The sequence below is a fragment of the Bactrocera dorsalis genome, chromosome 6 (genome assembly GCF_023373825.1).
Source record: "Bactrocera dorsalis isolate Fly_Bdor chromosome 6, ASM2337382v1, whole genome shotgun sequence".
NCBI lineage: Eukaryota > Metazoa > Arthropoda > Insecta > Diptera > Tephritidae > Bactrocera > Bactrocera dorsalis.
In genome coordinates this window covers 6,693,660-6,715,957 of record NC_064308.1, presented here as the reverse complement: position 1 = coordinate 6,715,957, position 22,298 = coordinate 6,693,660, and the positions used below count along the sequence as shown (strand labels likewise).

Below are 22,298 nucleotides of genomic sequence, written 5' to 3'. Positions count from 1 at the left end.
TATTATTGTAATTAAAAACTGTTTCTGAAACGAAAGTAATTTCTCTCATTTGTTCATTTGAAATGGGCTGAATACCTTTTAATTGAACTGTGCTAAAATTTCGTGGTACTTTTACTATTAAAAGGAGCAGTTTTTCTGCATACTGAATTGCACACATTTTTAAATGTTGCAGCTTAAATAGGTCTATTTCGTATATATCAACTTCTTCACTTGTCAAAATTCCTGGATGTAATAATCCATGTTTAGCGGCTGCAATGCTATCTTGAATATGATCAATTTTTTCTTTAAGGACATGTATTCTTAAGATTTGCTCGTTAAACATGTTGTTTAATGCAGCATCCTTTTGAATTTTATCATTTCCTCTTTCATAATCTAGTATTTTTTCCCTGTCTTGTTCTATTGTTGTTTTTAAATATTTAAATGTTTTTTCAAAATATTTATTTATTTTAACTTGTTGGTTTAAGGTTGTAATAGATCCTCAATATCCTTTGTATCTATGTCATCCATTGTTCCAAATAAATATTTATTCCTTGTCCCAACCAAATTAAATAATCCTCTTTTATGCCTATTCCCACTAGATTTAGGTATTAAGGTTTTGACTTTTGTTTTAAGGATTAAGAGTTCATTCCTAAGTAAATCGCGATGTAATGGCCACAAGAGATTTGTATTAAAAGTCATGTTGTTAATTAATAACATATAAAATTTCATAAGGGTCTATGGCGTGTATTATAAATTCTGATGAAACTACAATTTCCGTTTTGGATGTACTAATTTCCACATATCCGCTGTTTTCATGAATCGGTTGGATGGTTAAAATGGACATTGCTTTTGGAGCCATTGTCATTAGTATCAAAAATATTAGTGTCCAGTTGATCTGCAAATTTATTTTCTCTTTTAATATTGGTTATATGTACATTATCTAGTTTAAGCTTCCTATATCGTGGTGCATTCTTATGACGTACTGCCACATAATTCTTAACAAATGCTTCTTCTTTATTTATTGCAACATTTCCTCTTTTTTCATTAAGTTTTTTAATATTGTTTTCTTTTGTTTATTTTAATTTTTTGAATATTATTTCTTTATTTACTTTCCCATTTTCTATGTACATTGGTCTTTCCTTAGTTACCGAATGAATCGATTTGTTATAAAATTCGATACATCTAAACAGTTTTTCTTGAACTGAGAAAGTCCTATATTCTAATTCAGCAACTCTAAGTTTTTCGCTAATAGTATTATGAAAACATTGTATATCCGAATTCCCTGTATGACTATTTGACTTGGTAAAATAAACCTCTATATTTTCTATGCTAAAAAAATCCTTAACATTAACGTTATTAAATTCATTATCAGCTATAATTTTTCTTGGCTTTCCTTTAATAGAAACATATTGTCGAAAACAACATACCAGAACAAAACCAAAAAGGACGAATGGACGACGAATTGAATGCCTTCAGAAGACAAAGCAAAATTTTGCGTTCGCCGCAACAGATGGGAAATGAGAGGGCAATCCAAACGGTTTGCATAGATGAAACCGCCTCCTCTATGCCTGAATCAGCGGAAGCAAGCACGGAAGCAAATAATAGGACGCCGGCTATCGACCGAGGCCTACGAAACGGATACAACTCTCCAAGGCAAGAATTCATTCAGAAGATGAGAGCAGAAGAGGATGAAGCCCTTCTAAAGTGCCGCGCTACCCTGAAAAAGATGAAGTTGGCAATGCTGAGACAGAAGAATATAAGTTCCGATGTAAAAAATGGGATATCCGAGCTAGACGAACTCTTCGATATCATCGGTAGCCTGCGCCGAAACTGGATGAAAGCAGAAAAGGATACGAGACGCACGACCACAATTAGGTCCTTGGATGCATGCAACGAACACGCCGATGTTTCAACGCCAGTGACAGCTCTTCCTAAACGAACGGCACCAAGTCCAATGGAACAGGAGTCAGAGAAAAGGGGGCGAGGACCCGGAAATACTGTGTGGCACGTAGTAAGAGGAAAAAAGATACAGCAGGCAAAACGACATCAAAGCGAAGAGCAAACTCAAGGACAAACAGATGACAAGCTCCAGAAGCAAAAAAGGGCACCCAGAACCAGAGTTCGACCAGAAGCAGTGCTAATCAAACCGGCAGAAGGCCGCAGCTATGCCGAGGTGCTTCAAAACATACGACAACACGTCATGACAGACCAAGACAAAGTGGAAGTCCGGGCAATACGGAAAACAAAATCAGGGGCCCTGCTCCTAGAACTGAAGAAAGGAGAAAAACCGAAACCAGAGCTCCGAAATGCTCTCACAAGCAACCTACGTGGTATAGCTTCTGTAAGCGAGCTAAAGCAAAAAGCCACAATTGAGATCCGAGACCTCGACTCCTTATCCACCGCAGCAGAAATCACGACCTCCGTAAGACGTCTGCTAGAGCAAGCAGATGAAGAAATCACAGTGAGGACCAGCGCTCCAAATACTCGCGAACAAATTGAGAAAACAAAAACATGAAGATCTTACAGTGTAACATGCACAGAAGCAAAACGGCTGACCACCTCCTGCCGCAGCTCATGCTGGAACTCGGAACCGAGGTAGCAATCATCAGCGAGCAGTACAAAATAGCGCAAGATGGAACATGGCTAGAAGACACCACAGCAACAGCGGCAATATGGTTAACGGAAAGGAGTAGTTTCAGAAAAACAAACAGCGGGAGAGGAAATGGGTTTGTCTGGATAAAAAACGAAAGCATTACGATAATTAGTTGCTACTTGACACCGAGCGACCCTATCACAGACTTCCAAGCAAAGCTCGATGCTATAGAGGATGCTGCACGACAAAGAAACCGACACTTAATCATAGCCGGAGACTTCAACGCCAAGGCCATGGAATGGGGCACACCGACTACAAACTCGAGGGGCCGGAAAATTCTCGACATGGCGGCTAGATTAGGCCTTATCGTCGCAAATAGCGGATCCCAAACCACATTCAGAAGACCAGGATGCAACGACACAACCCCTGATATCACGCTGGTGTCCGAAGGATTCGCAAACCAGCTGCGGGAATGGAAAGTTTTGGAAGACTATACTGGTAGCGACCACCAATACATATCCTACCTCATAGGTCCAGATAGAAATCCATCAACGAAGATAAGAAGAGGAACACGCAAATGGAACGCTTCCAAGCTAGACTCGGGAAAGCTCCTCGCAGCCATAGATGAAAACCTACCAAAATACCACGTAAATAGCACAGCTAGGCTGATCGTTCAAGCAACCCTGAGCACCATTACCGAGGCATGTAAAGTAGCAATGCCCAAAATAAAAGGGGGACATCCAAAGAAAGCAGTTTACTGGTGGACGGACGAAATCCGAAACCTTAGACAAACTTGCCTGCGCAATAGACGACGATATAAAGGGTGATTTTTTAAGAGCTTTATAACTTTTTTTAAAAAAAAAACGCATAAAATTTGCAAAATCTCATCGGTTCTTTATTTGAAACGTTAGATTGGTTCATGACATTTACTTTTTGAAGATAATTTCATTTAAATGTTGACCGCGGCTGCGTCTTAGGTGGTCCATTCGGAAAGTCCAATTTTGGGCAACTTTTTCGAGCATTTCGGCCGGAATAGCCCGAATTTCTTCGGAAATGTTGTCTTCCAAAGCTGGAATAGTTGCTGGCTTATTTCTGTAGACTTTAGACTTGACGTAGCCCCACAAAAAATAGTCTAAAGGCGTTAAATCGCATGATCTTGGTGGCCAACTTACGGGTCCATTTCTTGAGATGAATTGTTGTCCGAAGTTTTCCTTCAAAATGGCCATAGAATCGCGAGCTGTGTGGCATGTAGCGCCATCTTGTTGAAACCACATGTCAACCAAGTTCAGTTCTTCCATTTTTGGCAACAAAAAGTTTGTTAGCATCGAACGATAGCGATCGCCATTCACCGTAACGTTGCGTCCAACAGCATCTTTGAAAAAATACGGTCCAATGATTCCACCAGCGTACAAACCACACCAAACAGTGCATTTTTCGGGATGCATGGGCAGTTCTTGAACGGCTTCTGGTTGCTCTTCACCCCAAATGCGGCAATTTTGCTTATTTACGTAGCCATTCAACCAGAAATGAGCCTCATCGCTGAACAAAATTTGTCGATAAAAAAGCGGATTTTCTGCCAACTTTTCTAGGGCCCATTCACTGAAAATTCGACGTTGTGGCAGATCGTTCGGCTTCAGTTCTTGCACGAGCTGTATTTTATACGGTTTTACACCAAGATCTTTGCGTAAAATCTTCCATGTGGTCGAATAACACAAACCCAATTGCTGCGAACGGCGACGAATCGACATTTCACGGTCTTCAGCCACACTCTCAGAAACAGACGCATTATTCTCTTCTGTACGCACTGTACGCATTCGTGTGGTTGGTTTAATGTCCAATAAAGTAAACTGAGTGCGAAACTTGGTCACAATCGCATTAATTGTTTGCTCACTTGGTCGATTATGTAGACCATAAATCGGACGTAAAGCGCGAAACACATTTCGAACCGAACACTGATTTTGGTAATAAAATTCAATGATTTGCAAGCGTTGCTCGTTAGTAAGTCTATTCATGATGAAATGTCAAAGCATACTGAGCATCTTTCTCTTTGACACCATGTCTGAAATCCCACGTGATCTGTCAAATACTAATGCATGAAAATCCTAACCTCAAAAAAATCACCCGTTACAAGAGCCAAAAAAAGAGGAAGAAACGGAATGGAGGAGCATATGGAATATAAAGCTGCAAAAACTGAGCTGAAAGACGCAATAGCAAAGGCAAAGAAAGATAAATGGGAGGAGCTACGTAACGACATAAACAAAAATCCGTGGGGTCTCGGATACAAGATTGTGATGAAAAAACTCGGAGCAAAACAGGCCACCCCTGAGTTAAACGCCGCAGTTATGGAGAACATCGTAAACACCCTGTTCCCAACCCATGATCTGGGAAGAGACCCACCAGAACATACACAAGAGAGCTCATGTCCGCCTTTCACTTTGGAGGAAATAAACACGGCAGCAAACACTTTAAAGATCAAAAAAGCCCCTGGGCCTGATGGGATACCAGTGGAAGCGTTAAAGCTAATCGCTATGGAACGTCCGCACTTACTGCTATCCATGTATAACGCATGTCTAAACGAGGGCATTTTCCCAGAAGTATGGAAGAGGCAGCAGCTGACCCTAATAAGCAAAGGCAAAGGAGACCCAGGAACACCATCAGCATACCGACCTTTATGCATGCTAGATACAGCAGGAAAGCTATTAGAAAGACTGTTGAAACCTCGCATCATAGCCGCCATAAACGATGCCGGTGGCATATCAGAGCGACAACATGGCTTCAGACCAGGAAGGTCCACCATCGGAGCTGTGGAAGACGTCGTGCGCAGCGTGGAGGAAGCTGATCGGAAGAACAACTTCTCGAGGCCAATAGTCCTCCTGGCAACAATTGACATACGAAATGCATTCAATAGCGCGAAATGGGAAAATATGATCAACGCACTAGGAAGTCACTTCAAAACGCCCCCCTACTTGATGAAAATGATACGAAGCTATCTTAAAGACAGGAAACTATTGTACGATACGAGTGACGGCCCACAAACTAAGGAAATAACCTCTGGAGCAGGGCAGGGATCAATACTTGGACCAGATCTATGGAATGCCATCTACGACGGAATTTTAAACGTTGAAATGCCTGACGATTGCTACCTCGATGGCTACGCAGACGACATCGCCGCCGTCATAACCGCACGTAATACCGACATGGCCAGGCGTCGACTTACACAAGTTATGATACGAACACAGGCATGGTTGGACTCACACGGCCTCAGCCTAGCTGCTGAAAAAACAGAACTGATCCTGCTCACTAGGAAACATATCCCGCTGGAGGTAAATATGCAAGTTCATTCAGAAACTATCAAAACGACGAAAACCCTCAAATACCTAGGAATAAGAATGGACAACAAATTGACGTACTGGGCTCAAATACAACACGCTGCAAAAAAGTCAGCCAATATAACAATGGCGCTATCAAAACTCATGGCAAACACCGGAGGACCACTTGCAAGCAGAAGGAAATTACTTATGGACACAACACAGTCAGTGCTACTGTACGGTAGCGAAATATGGGCCGATACATTAAATGTAGAACACAGACGAAAAGTGCTTGCTAAAGTGCAGAGAACAGCAGCCCTGAGAGTTGCCTCGGCGTACCGCACTGTATCCGAACCCGCAGTGCTAGTGATAAGCGGCGTCATCCCCATAGACCTTCTCGCAAAGGAGAGAAGACAACTCTGGCTATGGAAGAAAGACGGAATAGAAATACACATGGCCACAAGACAACAGGCGAGGAAGCAAACTCTTGAACTGTGGCAAGATCGGTGGACAAGGGAGAGAAAAGGAAGATGGACCGCCAAACTGATCAAAGAAATAGAGAAGTGGCACAGTAGAAAACACGGCGAGGTAAATTACTATATAACGCAGATGCTGTCCGGTCACGGGTATTTCCGAAAATACTTATACAACATGGGAAAAGCAGAAAGCCCAGCATGCATTTATGGAGACGAACCACTAGACGATGCAAACCATACCATTTTCAAGTGCCACCGGTGGAAAGAAGCACGAAGGACTGTACAAAACAAACTAGGAGAACTCAATGCGGAAAATCTCTTAGACAAAATGATATCTAGCAGCGAAAACTGGAAAATAATTGCCTCGTACGTGGAACATGTTCTACGCACTAAAAAAAGAGATATGGACGCGGACTCCCAATAGAAGACGAGCCAAATAGCTTGATGCTGGCTACAAAATCGTAGGCATCCCTGGACGCAGGGAGAGTAGAAATTGACCTGTAATGGGTCCATCTTGGAAACCTTGCCCTGAAGTAATGCGAAAGCGGTCCCGGGGTAGGGGAAAAAATGCCATGATAGAAGGGCGGAGTGTTTTAGTGGGTTCACCACTCACGTAGGATGACGATCCCTATATGGTGCGAAGGCATTTTAAACCCTCCCTACGGCCTAAAAAAAAAAAAAAAAACATGTTGTCTAAGTTTTTCAACAAGAGTCAAACTAGTTCTGTTTGCCAAAGGCAATGCCATTGCAAATTTTGTGAATTTATCTATAGTTGTCATGAAAGTTTGCTTTACGAGTGTAAAAGTATCAACATGAACAATATCATTAATTTCAGTAGGGGTTTGTGTTATGTGAAACTTAGGTTTCAACGGATTTCTGTCATACTTTACTTTATTACATATACCGCAATTGTTTATATATTTTTGTATTAACTCTTTTAGTTTTTTAATATATATAAGGTGTTTTAAACCATTATAATTTTCATTTATGCCTGCATGCCCAGTTTCATATTTGTGGTACTTTGAAATGTACCGATATGCCTCTGTTTCATCTGACAAGTCTTTGGCATGAAATAAACATTTAAAGAATTTTTTACTATTGCCAAATATTTCGATTAATTTTAGTTGAACTTTGTTGTATTCGGAGTCAGCTATTTCTGAAAAAATTCCCGCTTTTTTAGTTTTACCATGTGTCCTTAAGATGTCTACCATGTATTCGCTATTAATGTCATCTTGGCTTATGTAAATCTTAAGATTTTTACCTATTTTTTCAGCGTCTCATACTTTATGTTCACATAAAATAATTTGAGTCTGAAAACGATTGATGACAGATTCAAGTGTAGGGATATGGTCATCTAATTCTTCTACTTGAGAGTGAATTGTAGCTGCTGTACTCATGTTATCATCTTCTTCAGAAGTTTGATTTATGAGGCAGATTTCTCCAGAATCTACATCTAATCTGCTAAGAAAGTCGGCCAATGTATTTTCTTTGCCTTTTATATATTGAATACATATATCGTATTCTCCAAGTTTCAGAAGCCACCTTTGTAATCGAGGTTATGTCTTTTCCTTTATATTTTGTTTGTAACCACTTAAGTGGTAAATGATCTGTTAAAAGATCGAATTGCCTACCATAAATGTAGGGTCTAAAATAATTAACTGCCCAAACGATGGCTAAGAGTTCCTTTTCTGTTGTGCTATATTTCTTCTCGTGTTCATTAAGTGTCCTGCTAGCATAGCAAATGGGATGGCCATCTTGCATTAATACGGCACCAATTGCAAAATTGCTAGCATCAGTTGCAACTTTAAATTTCTTTTCGAAATAGGGATATTTTAATATTGGATCGTTAACTAAAAGTCTTTTTAGTGTATAGAAAGCGGCTATAAATTGTTGATCTTTAATATTAATACGAACTCCCTTTTTAAGAAATTTTGTCATGCCAATAGCAATTTTAGCGTAATCTTTAATGAATTTCCTATAATATCCTGTTGCTCCTAAGAAAGATTTTATTTGCCTCACTGTTTCAGGAAGCTTTAGTTTTTGAATTGCTTCTATTTTATTAGGATTCGGTTTAAGTCCTTCTGTAGTTAAAATGTGACCAAGATATTCATTAGTCTTAGCAAAAAAATTGCATTTATCGATTTGAATTTTTAAACTGTGTTCTCTTAATTTTTTAAAAACTTTTTCTATATTTTCCTTGTGTTCTTGAAGAGAGGAACTAAATATGAGAATGTCATCTAAATAAACAACGCATGTTTTAATAATGTATTCTCTTAAAACAGAGTTCATTAATCTATGGAAAGTGGCTGGGCCGTTCTTTAGACCAAATGGCATTCTTATGAATTCATAATGACCTAACGGTGTAGAAAATGCAGTTTTTTTCCTAACACATCCTTTTATAAGAATTTGATGGAAACCTTTGGCTAGATCAATTGTCGTAAAATATGTTGCTTGACCTAATTTTCCAGATATGCTATCTGTATTTGGAATTGGGAATTTATCAGATATAGTTATTTCATTTCGAGCCCTGTAATCTATTACTATTCTCCATTTCTTTTTACCAGAATTATCCATTTTCTTTGGGACAATCCAAAGTGGTGAATTGTATGGGGAGCAGCTTTCTTTAATTATTCCCTGGTCCAGCATTTCTTTAATTTGTTTGGTTATCTCCTCTTCGAGTATTTGAGGGTATTTATAAATTTTTGAATATACAGGCTTTTCAGTTGTTGTAACGGTCATTATTTTTCCGTAGTATTTCCTTTAACATTTTCCTTTCTACAGTATTCATATCGGGCCTTTCTAGGACTGAAAAGTCTTTCTCAATTGGTTTAAATGGATTTAAAAAATGAATTTTATTGCCATTAATATAAATGTAATTTTTTTCAAAATTAATTATTGCATTTAATGGTCTCAAAATATTCTGCCCTATTAAGCAGTCGAATTTTCTATTAAAAAATGGTGTTAAATGCCAATGCACGAAGTTTTCACTATTGAATTCCGTAGGCAAGGGAGTTTTTACTTCTTAAGTAATGAAAAATTCACCACTCATTGTTTTTAGTTTAATGGGATTTTCTAATTTATTTTTCCTAAATCCTAAATCTACTTTATTATTTAAAACTGAAATTGTTGAACCGGTGACGAATAAACACTTCAATCTATTTCTACCTATAGTTAGTTTTACTATTGGTAGCTCCTCCTTTTCGCCCTGATTGTAATCCATATCGCTCATTTGCTGCAAGACCGGCATAAGTCAAAAAAATCGATTCGCCAGAAAACGCGTTTAAAGTTTTCAACTTACTACAACCTTATACGGTGACTCCAACCTTACACCTCTTCTCAAGCGGAGCATATAAGAGGTATGCATATGAATTTTTCACTCAACATGAAGTATGATATAACGAACAATTCTGCAGCATTAACTCAAAAATCACGTTTTTTGAATTATGCCGGTCTTGCAGCAAATGAGCGATATGGTCTACTTCCATGGGCACAGGTCTTTCACTTCTATTGCTATTAAGAAATTCGACACTCCGAAGGTTTTTTTTTCAACTCTGTGTACAGTTGATTTTTTTCACATTTTCCAATAAATTCATCCAGGTAAATATGTTTATAATATTAGTTGAGCCTTTAGCCTTCGACACACAAAAGAAATTTTGCACGAATTTACATTGTGTTCATTATCCACCGCCATTTTGCAAATGTGAGCGTTTGGGGAATCTCGGGCCACATAGTTTTTTACATTTGACATGCTAACTTCATATATTTGACGTGTATAAGTGATTTTTCGTGCAGAATTTCAACAACACAATAGTTTTTCAACATTTCCTGATAGTTTCGTGCTCCGAAAAATTTTTTTTAGTCATTATGCCGCGGTACTATCCCAAACAAGAGAAAATTGTTGATTTCGACAACATTTTGGAGGCGATCAAGTCGGTGAAAATACATCACAACAGCGTTCGACAATCTGCGACGGCACACAAAATTCCGAGGACCAACCTGATGCGTTATATTGCAGCATTTGATGGTGCTAGCATCGACGTTACTACTGTCAATGCCGATGTAATGAAGAATTTGCTGTCTGAAAGCACGCGATGGGCACAAAAACAGTGAGTTCTGCTGGTTTCTTTCTGTTTCTTTCATCGAATAATAAATAATTTTTTTTTTATTTCAGATCTTCAACATCGAACAAGAGAAGGCGCTGATAAGCTACATTCTCCAGGCAGGCGACATCAACTATGGAATTAGTTTGATGGAACTTCGTAAGCTCGCGTATGAATTTGCTCGGAAAGTTGGCGCGTCATATCCGGATCCATGGAACGACAATCAACAGGCGAGTAAGGATTGGCAGTTGGCGTTCATGAAACGCCACAAAAATTTGTCACTGCGAACACCAGAGCAAGTAAGCCAGAGCCGTGCGAAGCGATTCAGCAAAGAGAATGTCGATGCATTCTTTGCCAACCTTTCATCCGTTCTCGGTAAGACGCCGTTTGAACCTCACCGAATATGGAACATGGATGAAACCGGGTGCCCGACCGTGCCAACTAGATCTGTCAAAACCATCGCGCGCAAAGGACAAAAGCAGGTCGGCTCATCAACATCTGCCGAAAAAGGCACCAATGTGTCTTTGGCTTTGGCCGTCAGCGCTAGTGTCCAGTCTATACCGCCATTCTTCCTCTTTCCCCGAGTCAACATGAAAGAGATTTTTATGACTCATGCGAGTCATGGCGCTGTTGGTGTTGCGAACGGTTCTGGTTACATGAACTCTGACGTATTCCCTCAATTCATGCGTCATTTCATCAAGCACACCGGTGCTAATGCCGATTCGCCAACCATGTTGCTGCTGGACAACCACGGTTCGCATTTATCGATCGAGGCGATAGATTTGGCGTTGGATCATGGCATCACGTTGCTGTCTTTTCCGCCGAAATGCACGCATATAATGCAGCCGCTAGATGTCGCGGTATTTACACCATTTAAAGGCATGATGACCGTGAAGCATGATGCATGGAAAAAGTCCAACATTGGTGTCACTTTCGATCTGCATCATGTGCCGCCCCTTGTCGACCAGTGCCTCGATGTTATGTTAACGCCGAAAACCATCAAATCCGGCTTCCGAACAACTGGCATCTACCTGTTCAACCCGCAAATTTTCACTGAAGTTGACTTTGTCGCTTCGGAACTGAGCGGCGAAAATTTATTCGGTGACGAAGAGAAAGACGCCGACAACCAACGTCGAGTTCTTGCCTCTGGTGATGCCATTGTGACTGCTGCGAATGAGGAGGTGTCAACGTCGGAGGCATCGACAAGTTCCCCAGCTTCAACAAGTGGTGCTGCATCATCGTCGTTGTCTCTTGTTTCGGCTCCACAGCTCCGTGATGCATTGAAATAGGTTGGCTCGTTGAAATTGGGCACACCTGCGCCGAAATCAAAACGTGGCCGCAAGACAATGAAGTCAATGATTTTGACATCGCCTGAGGTTGTCGCAGATCTGCGTGACAAGGCCGAAAAAAGCGGCAAAAATTGACGAAGGCAGCCGATGAACCAGCAGCCAAGAAGCAAAAAGGCCGTGGCAAATCGAAGACGCCAAGGAAGAGAAGCCCGTCTCCGACCGAAACCGACATCGAAGAGGACTTCGATTTTTGCACGATTTGCAAGAAAAAGATGCCGAAGCACGAGAATCGTCAAAACACGGCTCATTGCATCGTTTGTGATCGAGGGGTTCACTTGAAATGTGCCGGAACGAACCCGAACACTTACACCTGCATCCACTGCGAGTCGGAATAATTTTTTTCGCCAATTCCTATTTTTCTCTCTTTCATTTCCATTGATAAATAAACGTTTTTCACCGGTAACAATCTTGTTTTAATCGATTTTTTTTATTTTTTTTTGTAGAATTTTATCAAACCAATGTTATCAAAGGGAAGGTTACGACTCGCACTACAAATTCTTGCTTTGGAATTTTAACAAAAAATAACTTTTATGTGACTTTTTAACCGAAATCAAAACGTGGCCCAACATTCCCCATCTTCCCCTACCCTATTGTTTGAATCGTAATTATTTTGTGAGGGGTAATAACGCTGCCCATAGTTACTATATTTATTTTTATTTTGCTGAATTAATCCAGTATCCTCTAAGCAATAAAAAGCTTCCCTTAGTTTTCTAACATCCCTACTCAAAATTATGGAGGACAAATGAGGACTAATTCCGTTCAAGAAGGTTTTTAGAAAAAATGGCTCGTTGGCTTCCGGTAAAAAGGCTATGAGTTTCTCACAATCAAATTCGTACTTAATATTAGTTTTATCTAAAATATTCCTTAATTTTACAAAATAGTCACTTACATTGTAGTGCTTAACGTTGATTGCCTGGTGGTACAGACTCCTGTAGCTCTCCTTTACCCCGAAGTTCCGGATGAGTTCCTCCTTTACGTCGTCGTCGTTATATGTACATTATCTAGTTTAAGCTTCCTATATCGTGGTGCGTTCTTATGACGTACTGCCACATAATTCTTAACAAATGCTTCTTCTTTATTTATTGCAACATTTTCTCTTTTTTCATTAAGTTTTTTAATATTGTTTTCTTTTGTTTATTTTAATTTTTTGAATATTATTTCTTTATTTACTTTCCCATTTTCTATGTACATTGGTCTTTCCTTAATTACCGAATAATTCGATTTGTTATTAAATTCCATACATCTAAACATTTTTTCTTGAACTGAGAGAGTCCTATATTCTAATTCAGCAAATCTAAGTTTTTCGCTAATAGTATTATGAAAACATTCTATATCCGAATTCCCTGTTTGACTATTTGGCTTGGTAAAATGAACCTCTATATTTTCTATGTTAAAAAAATCCTTAACATTAACGTTATTAAATCCATTATCATCTATAATTTTTCTTGGCTTTCCTTTAATAGAAACATATTGTCTAAGTTTTTCAACAAGAGTCAAACTAGTTCTGTTTTCCAAAGGCAATGCCATTGCAAATTTTGAGAATTTATCTATAGTTGTCATAAAAGTTTGCTTTACGAGTGTAAAAGTATCAACATGAACAATATCATTAATTTCAGTAGGGGTTTGTGTTATGTGAAACTTAGGTTTCAACGGATTTCTGTCATACTTTACTTTATTACATATACCGCAATTGTTTATATATTTTTGTATTAACTCTTTTAGTTTTTTAATATATATAAGGTGTTTTAAACCATTATAATTTTCATTTATGCCAGCATGCCCAGTTTCATATTTGTGGTACTTTGAAATGTACCGATATGCCTCTGTTTCATCTGACAAGTCTTTGGCATGAAATAAACATTTAAAGAATTTTTTACTATTGCCAAATTTTTCGATTAATTTTAGTTGAACTTTGTTGTATTCGGAGTCAGCTATTTCTGAAAAAATTCCCGCTTTTTTAGTTTTACCATGTGTCCTTAAGATGTCTACCATGTATTCGCTATTAATGTCATCTTGGCTTATGTAAATCTTAAGATTTTTACCTATTTTTTCAGCGTCTCATACTTTATGTTCACATAAAATAATTTGAGTCTGAAAACGATTGATGACAGATTCAAGTGTAGGGATATGGTCATCTAATTCTTCTACTTGAGAGTGAATTGTAGCTGCTGTACTCATGTTATCATCTTCTTCAGAAGTTTGATTTATGAGGAAGATTTCTCCAGAATCTACATCTAATCTGCTAAGAAAGTCGGCCAATGTATTTTCTTTGCCTTTTATATATTGAATACATATATCGTATTCTCCAAGTTTCAGAAGCCACCTTTGTAATCGAGGTTATGTCTTTTCCTTTATATTTTGTTTGTAACCACTTAAGTGGTAAATGATCTGTTAAAAGATCGAATTGCCTACCATAAATGTAGGGTCTAAAATAATTAACCCTTTCTGTGATTCTATGCCATATGGCATAGCCACTTCTTGAAGCCCATTTTAGGTCATAATGTGTGTGGGTACACTTTTTTTATTCTTCTTCTTCTTTACTGGCGTAGACACCGTTTACGCGATTATAGCCGAGTCAACAACAGCGCGCCAGTCGTTTCTTCTTTTCGCTACGTGGCGCCAATTGGATATTCCAAGCGAAGCCAGGTCCTTCTCCACTTGGTCCTTCCAACGGAGTGGAGGTCTTCCTCTTCCTCTGCTTCCCGCGGCGGGTACTGCGTCGAACACTTTCAGAGCTGGAGTGTTTTCATCCATCCGGACAACATGACCTAGCCAGCGTAGCCGCTGTCTTTTAATTCGCTGAACTATGTCAATGTCGTCGTATATCTCGTACAGCTCATCGTTCCATCGAATGTGATATTCGCCGTGGCCAACGCGCAAAGGACCATAAATCTTTCGCAGAACTTTTCTCTCGAAAACTCGCAACGTCGACTCATCGGTTGTTGTCATCGTCCAAGCCTCTGCACCATATAGCAGGACGGGAATTATGAGCGTCTTATAGAGTTTGGCTTTTGTTCGTCGAGAGAGGACTTTACTTTTCAATTGCCTACTCAGTCCGAAGTAGCACCTGTTGGCAAGAGTAATCCTGCGTTGGATTTCCAGGCTGACATTGTTGGTGGTGTTAACGCTGGTTTCTAAATAGACGAAATTATCTACAACTTCAAAGTTATGACTGTCAATAGTGACGTGGGGGCCAAGACGCGAGTGCGATGACTGTTTGTTTGATGACAGGAGATATTTCGTCTTGCCCTCGTTCACTGCCAGACCCATTTGCGTTGCTTCCTTGTTCAGTCTGGAGAAAGCAGAACTGACGGCGCGGGTGTTGAGACCGATGATATCAATCTCATCGGCATACGCCAGCAGCTGTACACTCTTATAAAAGATTGTACCTGCTCGATTCGGTTCTGCAGCTCGAATTATTTTCTCCAGCAGCAGATTGAAAAAGTCGCACGATAGAGAGTTGTCTTGTCTGAAACCTCGTTTGGTAACGAACGGCTCGGAGAGGTCCTTCCCGATCCTGACGGAGGTTTTCGTGTTGGTCAGCGTCAGTGTACACAGCCGTATTAGTTTTGCGGGGATACCAAATTCAGACATCGCGGCATAAAGGCAGCTCCTTTTCGTGCTGTCGAAAGCAGCTTTGAAATCGACGAATAGGTGGTGAGTGTCGATTCTCCTTTCACGGGTCTTTTCCAAGATTTGGCGCATGGTGAATATCTGGTCGGTTGTTGATTTACCAGGTCTGAAGCCACACTGATAAGGTCCAATCAGTTTGTTGACGGTGGGCTTTAATCTTTCACACAATACGCTCGATAGAACCTTATATGCAATGTTGAGGAGGCTAATCCGTCGGTAGTTGGCGCAGATTGTGGGATCTCCTTTTTTATGGATTGGGCATAGCACGCTTAGATTCCAATCGTTGGGCATGCTTTCGTCCGACCATATTTTACAAAGAAGCTGATGCATGCTCCTTATCAGCTCTTCGCCGCCGTGTATGAATAGCTCGGCCGGCAATCCGTCGGCCCCTGCCGCTTTGTTGTTCTTCAGGCGGCCAATTGCTCTTCGAACTTCTTCATGGCCGGGTAATGGAACGTCTGCTCCATCGTCATCGATTGGGGAATCGGGTTCGCCTTCTCCTGGTGTTATGCGTTCACTGCCATTCAGCAGGCTGGAGAAGTGTTCCCTCCATAATCTAAGTATGCTCTGCGCATCGTTGGCTAGATCACCTTTGGGGGTTCTACAAGAGTATGCTCCGGTCTTGAAACCTTCTGTAAGCCGCCGCATTTTTTCGTACAATTTTCGAGCATTACCCCTGTCGGCCAGCTTATCAAGCTGTTTGTACTCACGCATTTCGGCCTCTTTCTTCTTCTGTCTGCAAATTCGTCTCGCTTCCCTCTTCAATTCTTGGTATCTATCCCATCCCGCACGTGTTGTGGTCGATCGTAACGTTGCGAGGTAGGCAGCCTGTTTTCTCTCCGCTGCGACACGGCACTCCTCGTCGTACCAGCTGTTCTTTTGCACTTTCCGAAAACCAATGGTTTCGGTTGCAGCTGTACGTAAGGAGTTTGAAATGCCGTCCCACAGTTCCCTTATACCGAGTTGTTGACGAGTGCTCTCAGAGAGCAGGAGTGCAAGCCGAGTAGAAAATCTTTCGGCTGTCTGTTGTGATTGCAGCTTCTCGACGTCGAACCTTCCTTGTGTTTGTTGGCGTGCGTTTTTTGCTGCACAGAAGCGGGTGCGAATTTTGGCTGCAACAATATAGTAGTCCGAGTCGATGTTAGGACCTCGGAGCGCACGCACATCTAAAACACTGGAGACGTGTCTTCCGTCTATCACAACATGATCGATCTGGTTGGTGGTTTTTCGATCCGGAGACAGCCAGGTAGCTTGATGTATCTTCTCCCCCCCCCGGCGAAGTCGATCAGCCTCAACCCATTTGGGGATGTTTCCTCGTGGAGGCTGAATTTACCGACTATAGTGCCAAAGATACCTTCTTTGCCCACCCTGGCGTTGAAGTCGCCAAGCACGATTTTAACATCGTGGCGGGGGCATCTTTCATAAGTGCGCTCCAAGCACTCATAAAAAGCATATTTGGTCACATCGTCCTTCTCTTTCGTCGGGCGTGAGCGCAAATCAGCGATATGTTGAAGAACCTCGCTTTGATGCGGATTGTTCACCGGAGTGAATGATAGTACTCGGCGACGGAGTCTCTCTCCCACCACGAATCCCACACCAAACTTGCGCTCCTTTATATGGCCACTGTAGTAAATGTCACAAGGACCTACTCGTCTCTGTCCTTGTCCCGTCCATCGCATTTCTTGGACGGCGGTGATGTCAGCCTTTACCTTTACGAGGACATCTACCAGCTGGGCAACGGCACCTTCCCAAATTAAGGGACCGGACATTCCAGGTGCATGCCCTCAAATCATAGTCCTTGTTTCGTTTGCCGTGTTCGTCATCAAAAGGGGGGTCTCTCGTCCGAGGCTGTTTTTTTCTTTTCATGGGGGGTGTTTTTTACGTGGCGGGTCCCAAACCCAGCGCACAACCCTATGCAGGGGATGTTTCGCCTTCTCACTTTAGCTCGCCTTCAAACGGATGTTCTTAGGCTACCCAGAGGATACTTGGTCAAAGACCGGAAGTCGTGAGCTGCTTGAGTCATATGTAAAAGAATCGTTTCTGGCCACTCCCAAGTGAATGGCGATCAGAGAACTTTCCTCACTTGCGTGAACTTCTACACATGACTCCATCCTCCCGTATTTTTCTTTGAAGTGTTATCTATAAATAAATTTAAAAAAAAATTGATTGATGGACCCTACACATTGTTATGTTTCAGAGAACAAGCGCTCCTCGTGAGATTCACAATTTGCAAAAAAAGAACATGTTATACTTGTATATATTTTGTTAAATAAAACTGTAAATTTGTTAGATTTTTGTAATTAATTTAGTAGATAAACATTGCTTTAGTATTTTAGGAAAAAATTAGATCCGAAATATAGTTCAATAGAGCTTCCCGATTTTTTTTATTTCATACTATGCCATATGGCAAAGATTTTTCCCAAAGGAAATTTTTTACTCTGTTGAATAAGTTCATACTGACTAGACGTGTTGACAATGCCTAATAAACTAAACACCGAAGAAATAGAAAATATTTTAATTAGTTTTGATAACTCAGATATATCTGATTTTGATGATGAGGAAGAAGAAGAAAATGGTGTTTTGGAGTCACTATTGCAAACTTTAAATGATAGAAATAACAATGCCTTCTTGATCGAAGAGTTAAATAATCCGGATAGGAATTCTGATCAATTTGAGAAAAATTTGGATGTATTCAAAAAAATTATTTCATATAGATGGGCAAAGGCAGAATGGAATACTCCAACCTCAGGATTTTCAGAAAGTTATCCAATGCAAGATGTGAAAACTCCTGTTTCATATTTTCTAAAGTATTTTCCATATGATTTTATTGACACTATTGTTCAGGCAACAAATCAAGAGATCCTGACATTAATGGGATTGGAAATCATTATTGGAACAATCGGATATCCTCGATTACAAATGTACTGGGCTAGTGCTACTGAAATACCAGCTTTGTGTATAATAAATATATGGGAGGAGTCGACAAGATGGACTTTTTGCTATCTTTGTATCGAATTTCTATTCGGACAAAAAAGTGGACCCTTAGAGTTTTCGACCATTTTCTGGACTTAGCAGTATGCATTTCTTGGTTAGAATATCACAATGACTGCGAAAGTAATAACATAAGAAAGAAAGATCAAATGGATTTATTAGCGTTCCGGAATGATGTAGTTGATGGATTGCTGGCATTGGCGACAGTTCAAAGTGTCGCACGGAAAAGAGGAAGACCCAAGCAATCGGAGGACTTAGACCTTTCTAGCACTCCATCAACTTCGAAATCAAGACCTTCATATGAAAGGGCACCTTCAGGTTCGATTCGTTTCGATGGTATTCAACATTGGCCTGAGTATACACCTGTAAAACGTATATGTAAAGTACCAGGATGCAAAGGATATTCCAGATACTTTTGTGCAAAATGTAACGTTCATCTCTGCATTCCAAACGGGACCAGAAATTGCTTTAGATTATACCATGAAAGATTTATTTCTATATTTGAATTAGTTTTATTATATTTCTTTTTTTCAGAGAACTATACAGATGCAGACATACTCTTGAACCAGAAGTTGACAATGAATTCCTATTTTTTATAGTTTTAGTTACAATAAACTCTTATTTTTTATAGTTTTTTTCAAAATCGCAAAATCAGGTTTTTTGCGCCAATGGCTATAACTTTTAAATTTTTGTAGAATTTTATCAAACCAATGTTATCAAACGGAAGGTTACGACTCGCACTACAAATCCATGCTTTGGAATTTTCACAAAAAATAACTTTTATGTGACTTTTTAACCGAAATCAAAACGTGGCCCAACATTCCCCACCTTCCCCTACTCTATTGTTGGAATCGTAATTATTTTGTGAGGGGTAATAACGCTGCCCATAGTTACTATATTTATTTTTATTTTGCTGGATTAATCCAGTATCCTCTAAGCAATAAAAAGCTTCCCTTAGTTTTCTAATATCCCTACTCAAAATTATGGAGGACAAATGAGGACTAATTCCGTTTAAGAAGGTTTTTAGAAAAAATGGCTCGTTGGCTTCCGGTGAAAAGGCTATGGGTTTCTCACAATCAAATTCGTACTTAATATTAGTTTTATCTAAAATATCCCTTAATTTTACAAAATATTCACTTACATTGTAGTGCTTAACGTTGATTGCCTGGTGGTACAGACTCCTGTACCTCTCCTTTACCCCGAAGTTCCGGATGAGTTCCTCCTTTACGTCGTCGTCGTTATATGTACATTATCTAGTTTAAGCTTCCTATATCGTGGTGCGTTCTTATGACGTACTGCCACATAATTCTTAACAAATGCTTCTTCTTTATTTATTGCAACATTTCCTCTTTTTTCATTAAGTTTTTTAATATTGTTTTCTTTTGTTTATTTTAATTTTTTGAATATTATTTCTTTATTTACTTTCCCATTTTCTATGTACATTGGTCTTTCCTTAATTACCGAATAATTCGATTTGTTATTAAATTCCATACATCTAAACATTTTTTCTTGAACTGAGAGAGTCCTATATTCTAATTCAGCAAATCTAAGTTTTTCGCTAATAGTATTATGAAAACATTCTATATCCGAATTCCCTGTTTGACTATTTGGCTTGGTAAAATGAACCTCTATATTTTCTATGTTAAAAAAATCCTTAACATTAACGTTATTAAATCCATTATCATCTATAATTTTTCTTGGCTTTCCTTTAATAGAAACATATTGTCTAAGTTTTTCAACAAGAGTCAAACTAGTTCTGTTTTCCAAAGGCAATGCCATTGCAAATTTTGAGAATTTATCTATAGTTGTCATAAAAGTTTGCTTTACGAGTGTAAAAGTATCAACATGAACAATATCATTAATTTCAGTAGGGGTTTGTGTTATGTGAAACTTAGGTTTCAACGGATTTCTGTCATACTTTACTTTATTACATATACCGCAATTGTTTATATATTTTTGTATTAACTCTTTTAGTTTTTTAATATATATAAGGTGTTTTAAACCATTATAATTTTCATTTATGCCAGCATGCCCAGTTTCATATTTGTGGTACTTTGAAATGTACCGATATGCCTCTGTTTCATCTGACAAGTCTTTGGCATGAAATAAACATTTAAAGAATTTTTTACTATTGCCAAATATTTCGATTAATTTTAGTTGAATTTTGTTGTATTCGGAGTCAGCTATTTCTGAAAAATTCCCGCTTTTTTAGTTTTACCATGTGTCCTTAAGATGTCTACCATGTATTCGCTATTAATGTCATCTTGGCTTATGTAAATCTTAAGATTTTTACCTATTTTTTCAGCGTCTCATACTTTATGTTCACATAAAATAATTTGAGTCTGAAAACGATTGATGACAGATTCAAGTGTAGGGATATGGTCATCTAATTCTTCTACTTGAAAGTGAATTGAAGCTGCTGTACTCATGTTATCATCTTCTTCAGAAGTTTGATTTATGAGGAAGATTTCTCCAGAATCTACATCTAATCTGCTAAGAAAGTCGGCCAATGTATTTTCTTTGCCTTTTATATATTGAATACATATATCGTATTCTCCAAGTTTCAGAAGCCACCTTTGTAATCGAGGTTATGTCTTTTCCTTTATATTTTGTTTGTAACCACTTAAGTGGTAAATGATCTGTTAAAAGATCGAATTGCTTACCATAAATGTAGGGTCTAAAATAATTAACTGCCCAAACGATGGCTAAGAGTTCCTTTTCTGTTGTGCTATATTTCTTCTCGTGTTCATTAAGTGTCCTGCTAGCATAGCAAATGGGATGGCTATCTTGCATTAATACGGCACCAATTGCAAAATTGCTAGCATCAGTTGCAACTTTAAATTTCTTTTCGAAATTGGGATATTTTAATATTGGATCGTTAACCAAAAGTCTTTTTAGTGTATAAAAAGCGGCTATAAATTGTTGATCTTTAATATTAATACGAACTCCCTTTTTAAGAAATTTTGTCATGCCAATAGCAATTTTAGCGTAATCTTTAATGAATTTCCTATAATATCCTGTTACTCCTAAGAAAGATTTAATTTGCTTCACTGTTTCAGGAAGCTTTAATTTTTGAATTGCTTCTATTTTATTAGGATTCGGTTTAAATCCTTCTGTAGTTAAAATGTGACCAAGATATTCATTAGTCTTAGCAAAAAAATTGCATTTATCGATTTGAATTTTTAAACTGTGTTCTCTTAATTTTTTAAAAACGTTTTCTATACTTTCTTGTGTTCTTGAAGAGAGGAACTAAATATGAGAATTTCAGCTAAATAAACAACGCATATTTTATTAATGTATTCTCTTAAGACAGAGTTCATTAATCTTTGGAAAGTGGCTGGGCCGTTCTTTAGACCAAATGGCATTCTTATGAATTCATAATGACCTAACGGTGTAGAAAATGCAGTTTTTTTCCTATCACATCCTTTTATAAGAATTTGATGGAAACCTTTGGCTAGTTCAATTGTCGTAAAATATGTTGCTTGACCTAATTTTCCAGATATGCTATCTGTATTTGGAATTGGGAATTTATCAGATATAGTTATTTCATTTCGAGCCCTGTAATCTATTACTATTCTCCATTTCTTTTTACCAGAATTATCCATTTTCTTTGGGACAATCCAAAGTGGTGAATTGTATGGGGAGCAGCTTTCTTTAATTATTCCCTTGTCCAGCATTTCTTTAATTTGTTTGGTTATCTCCTCTTCGAGTATTTGAGGGTATTTATAAATTTTTGAATATACAGGCTTTTCAGTTGTTGTAACGATTTCATGTTGTACTTCATGAGCATGGGTTAGCTGTTCATTTTCTCTAAATATAAGGTCATTATTTTTCCGTAGTATTTCCTTTAACATTTTCCTTTCTAGAGT

The 22,298-nt window shown here is 38.8% G+C and overlaps 2 protein-coding genes across 2 annotated transcripts in view; one reads left to right on the top strand and one right to left on the bottom strand.

Annotated features, from left to right (window-relative positions):
• LOC125779136 (uncharacterized) overlaps positions 1–4,584 on the bottom strand; it is a 153,076-nt gene extending 148,492 nt beyond the window's left edge. The window contains exon 1 of the mRNA XM_049459767.1: positions 3,420–4,584. Coding sequence (XP_049315724.1) covers positions 3,499–4,584 — 1,086 coding nt within the window. The 3' untranslated portion in view covers positions 3,420–3,498. The remainder of the gene's footprint in view (positions 1–3,419) is intronic.
• A 4,992-nt stretch (positions 4,585–9,576) lies between these two features.
• Positions 9,577–22,298, top strand: part of LOC125779127 (uncharacterized) — a 41,109-nt gene continuing 28,387 nt past the window's right edge. Inside the window, exons 1-2 of the mRNA XM_049459719.1 lie at positions 9,577–10,462; positions 10,528–14,486. Of these exons, the coding sequence (XP_049315676.1) occupies positions 10,448–10,462; positions 10,528–11,745 (1,233 nt within the window). The 5' untranslated portion in view covers positions 9,577–10,447 and the 3' untranslated portion in view covers positions 11,746–14,486. The remainder of the gene's footprint in view (positions 10,463–10,527; positions 14,487–22,298) is intronic.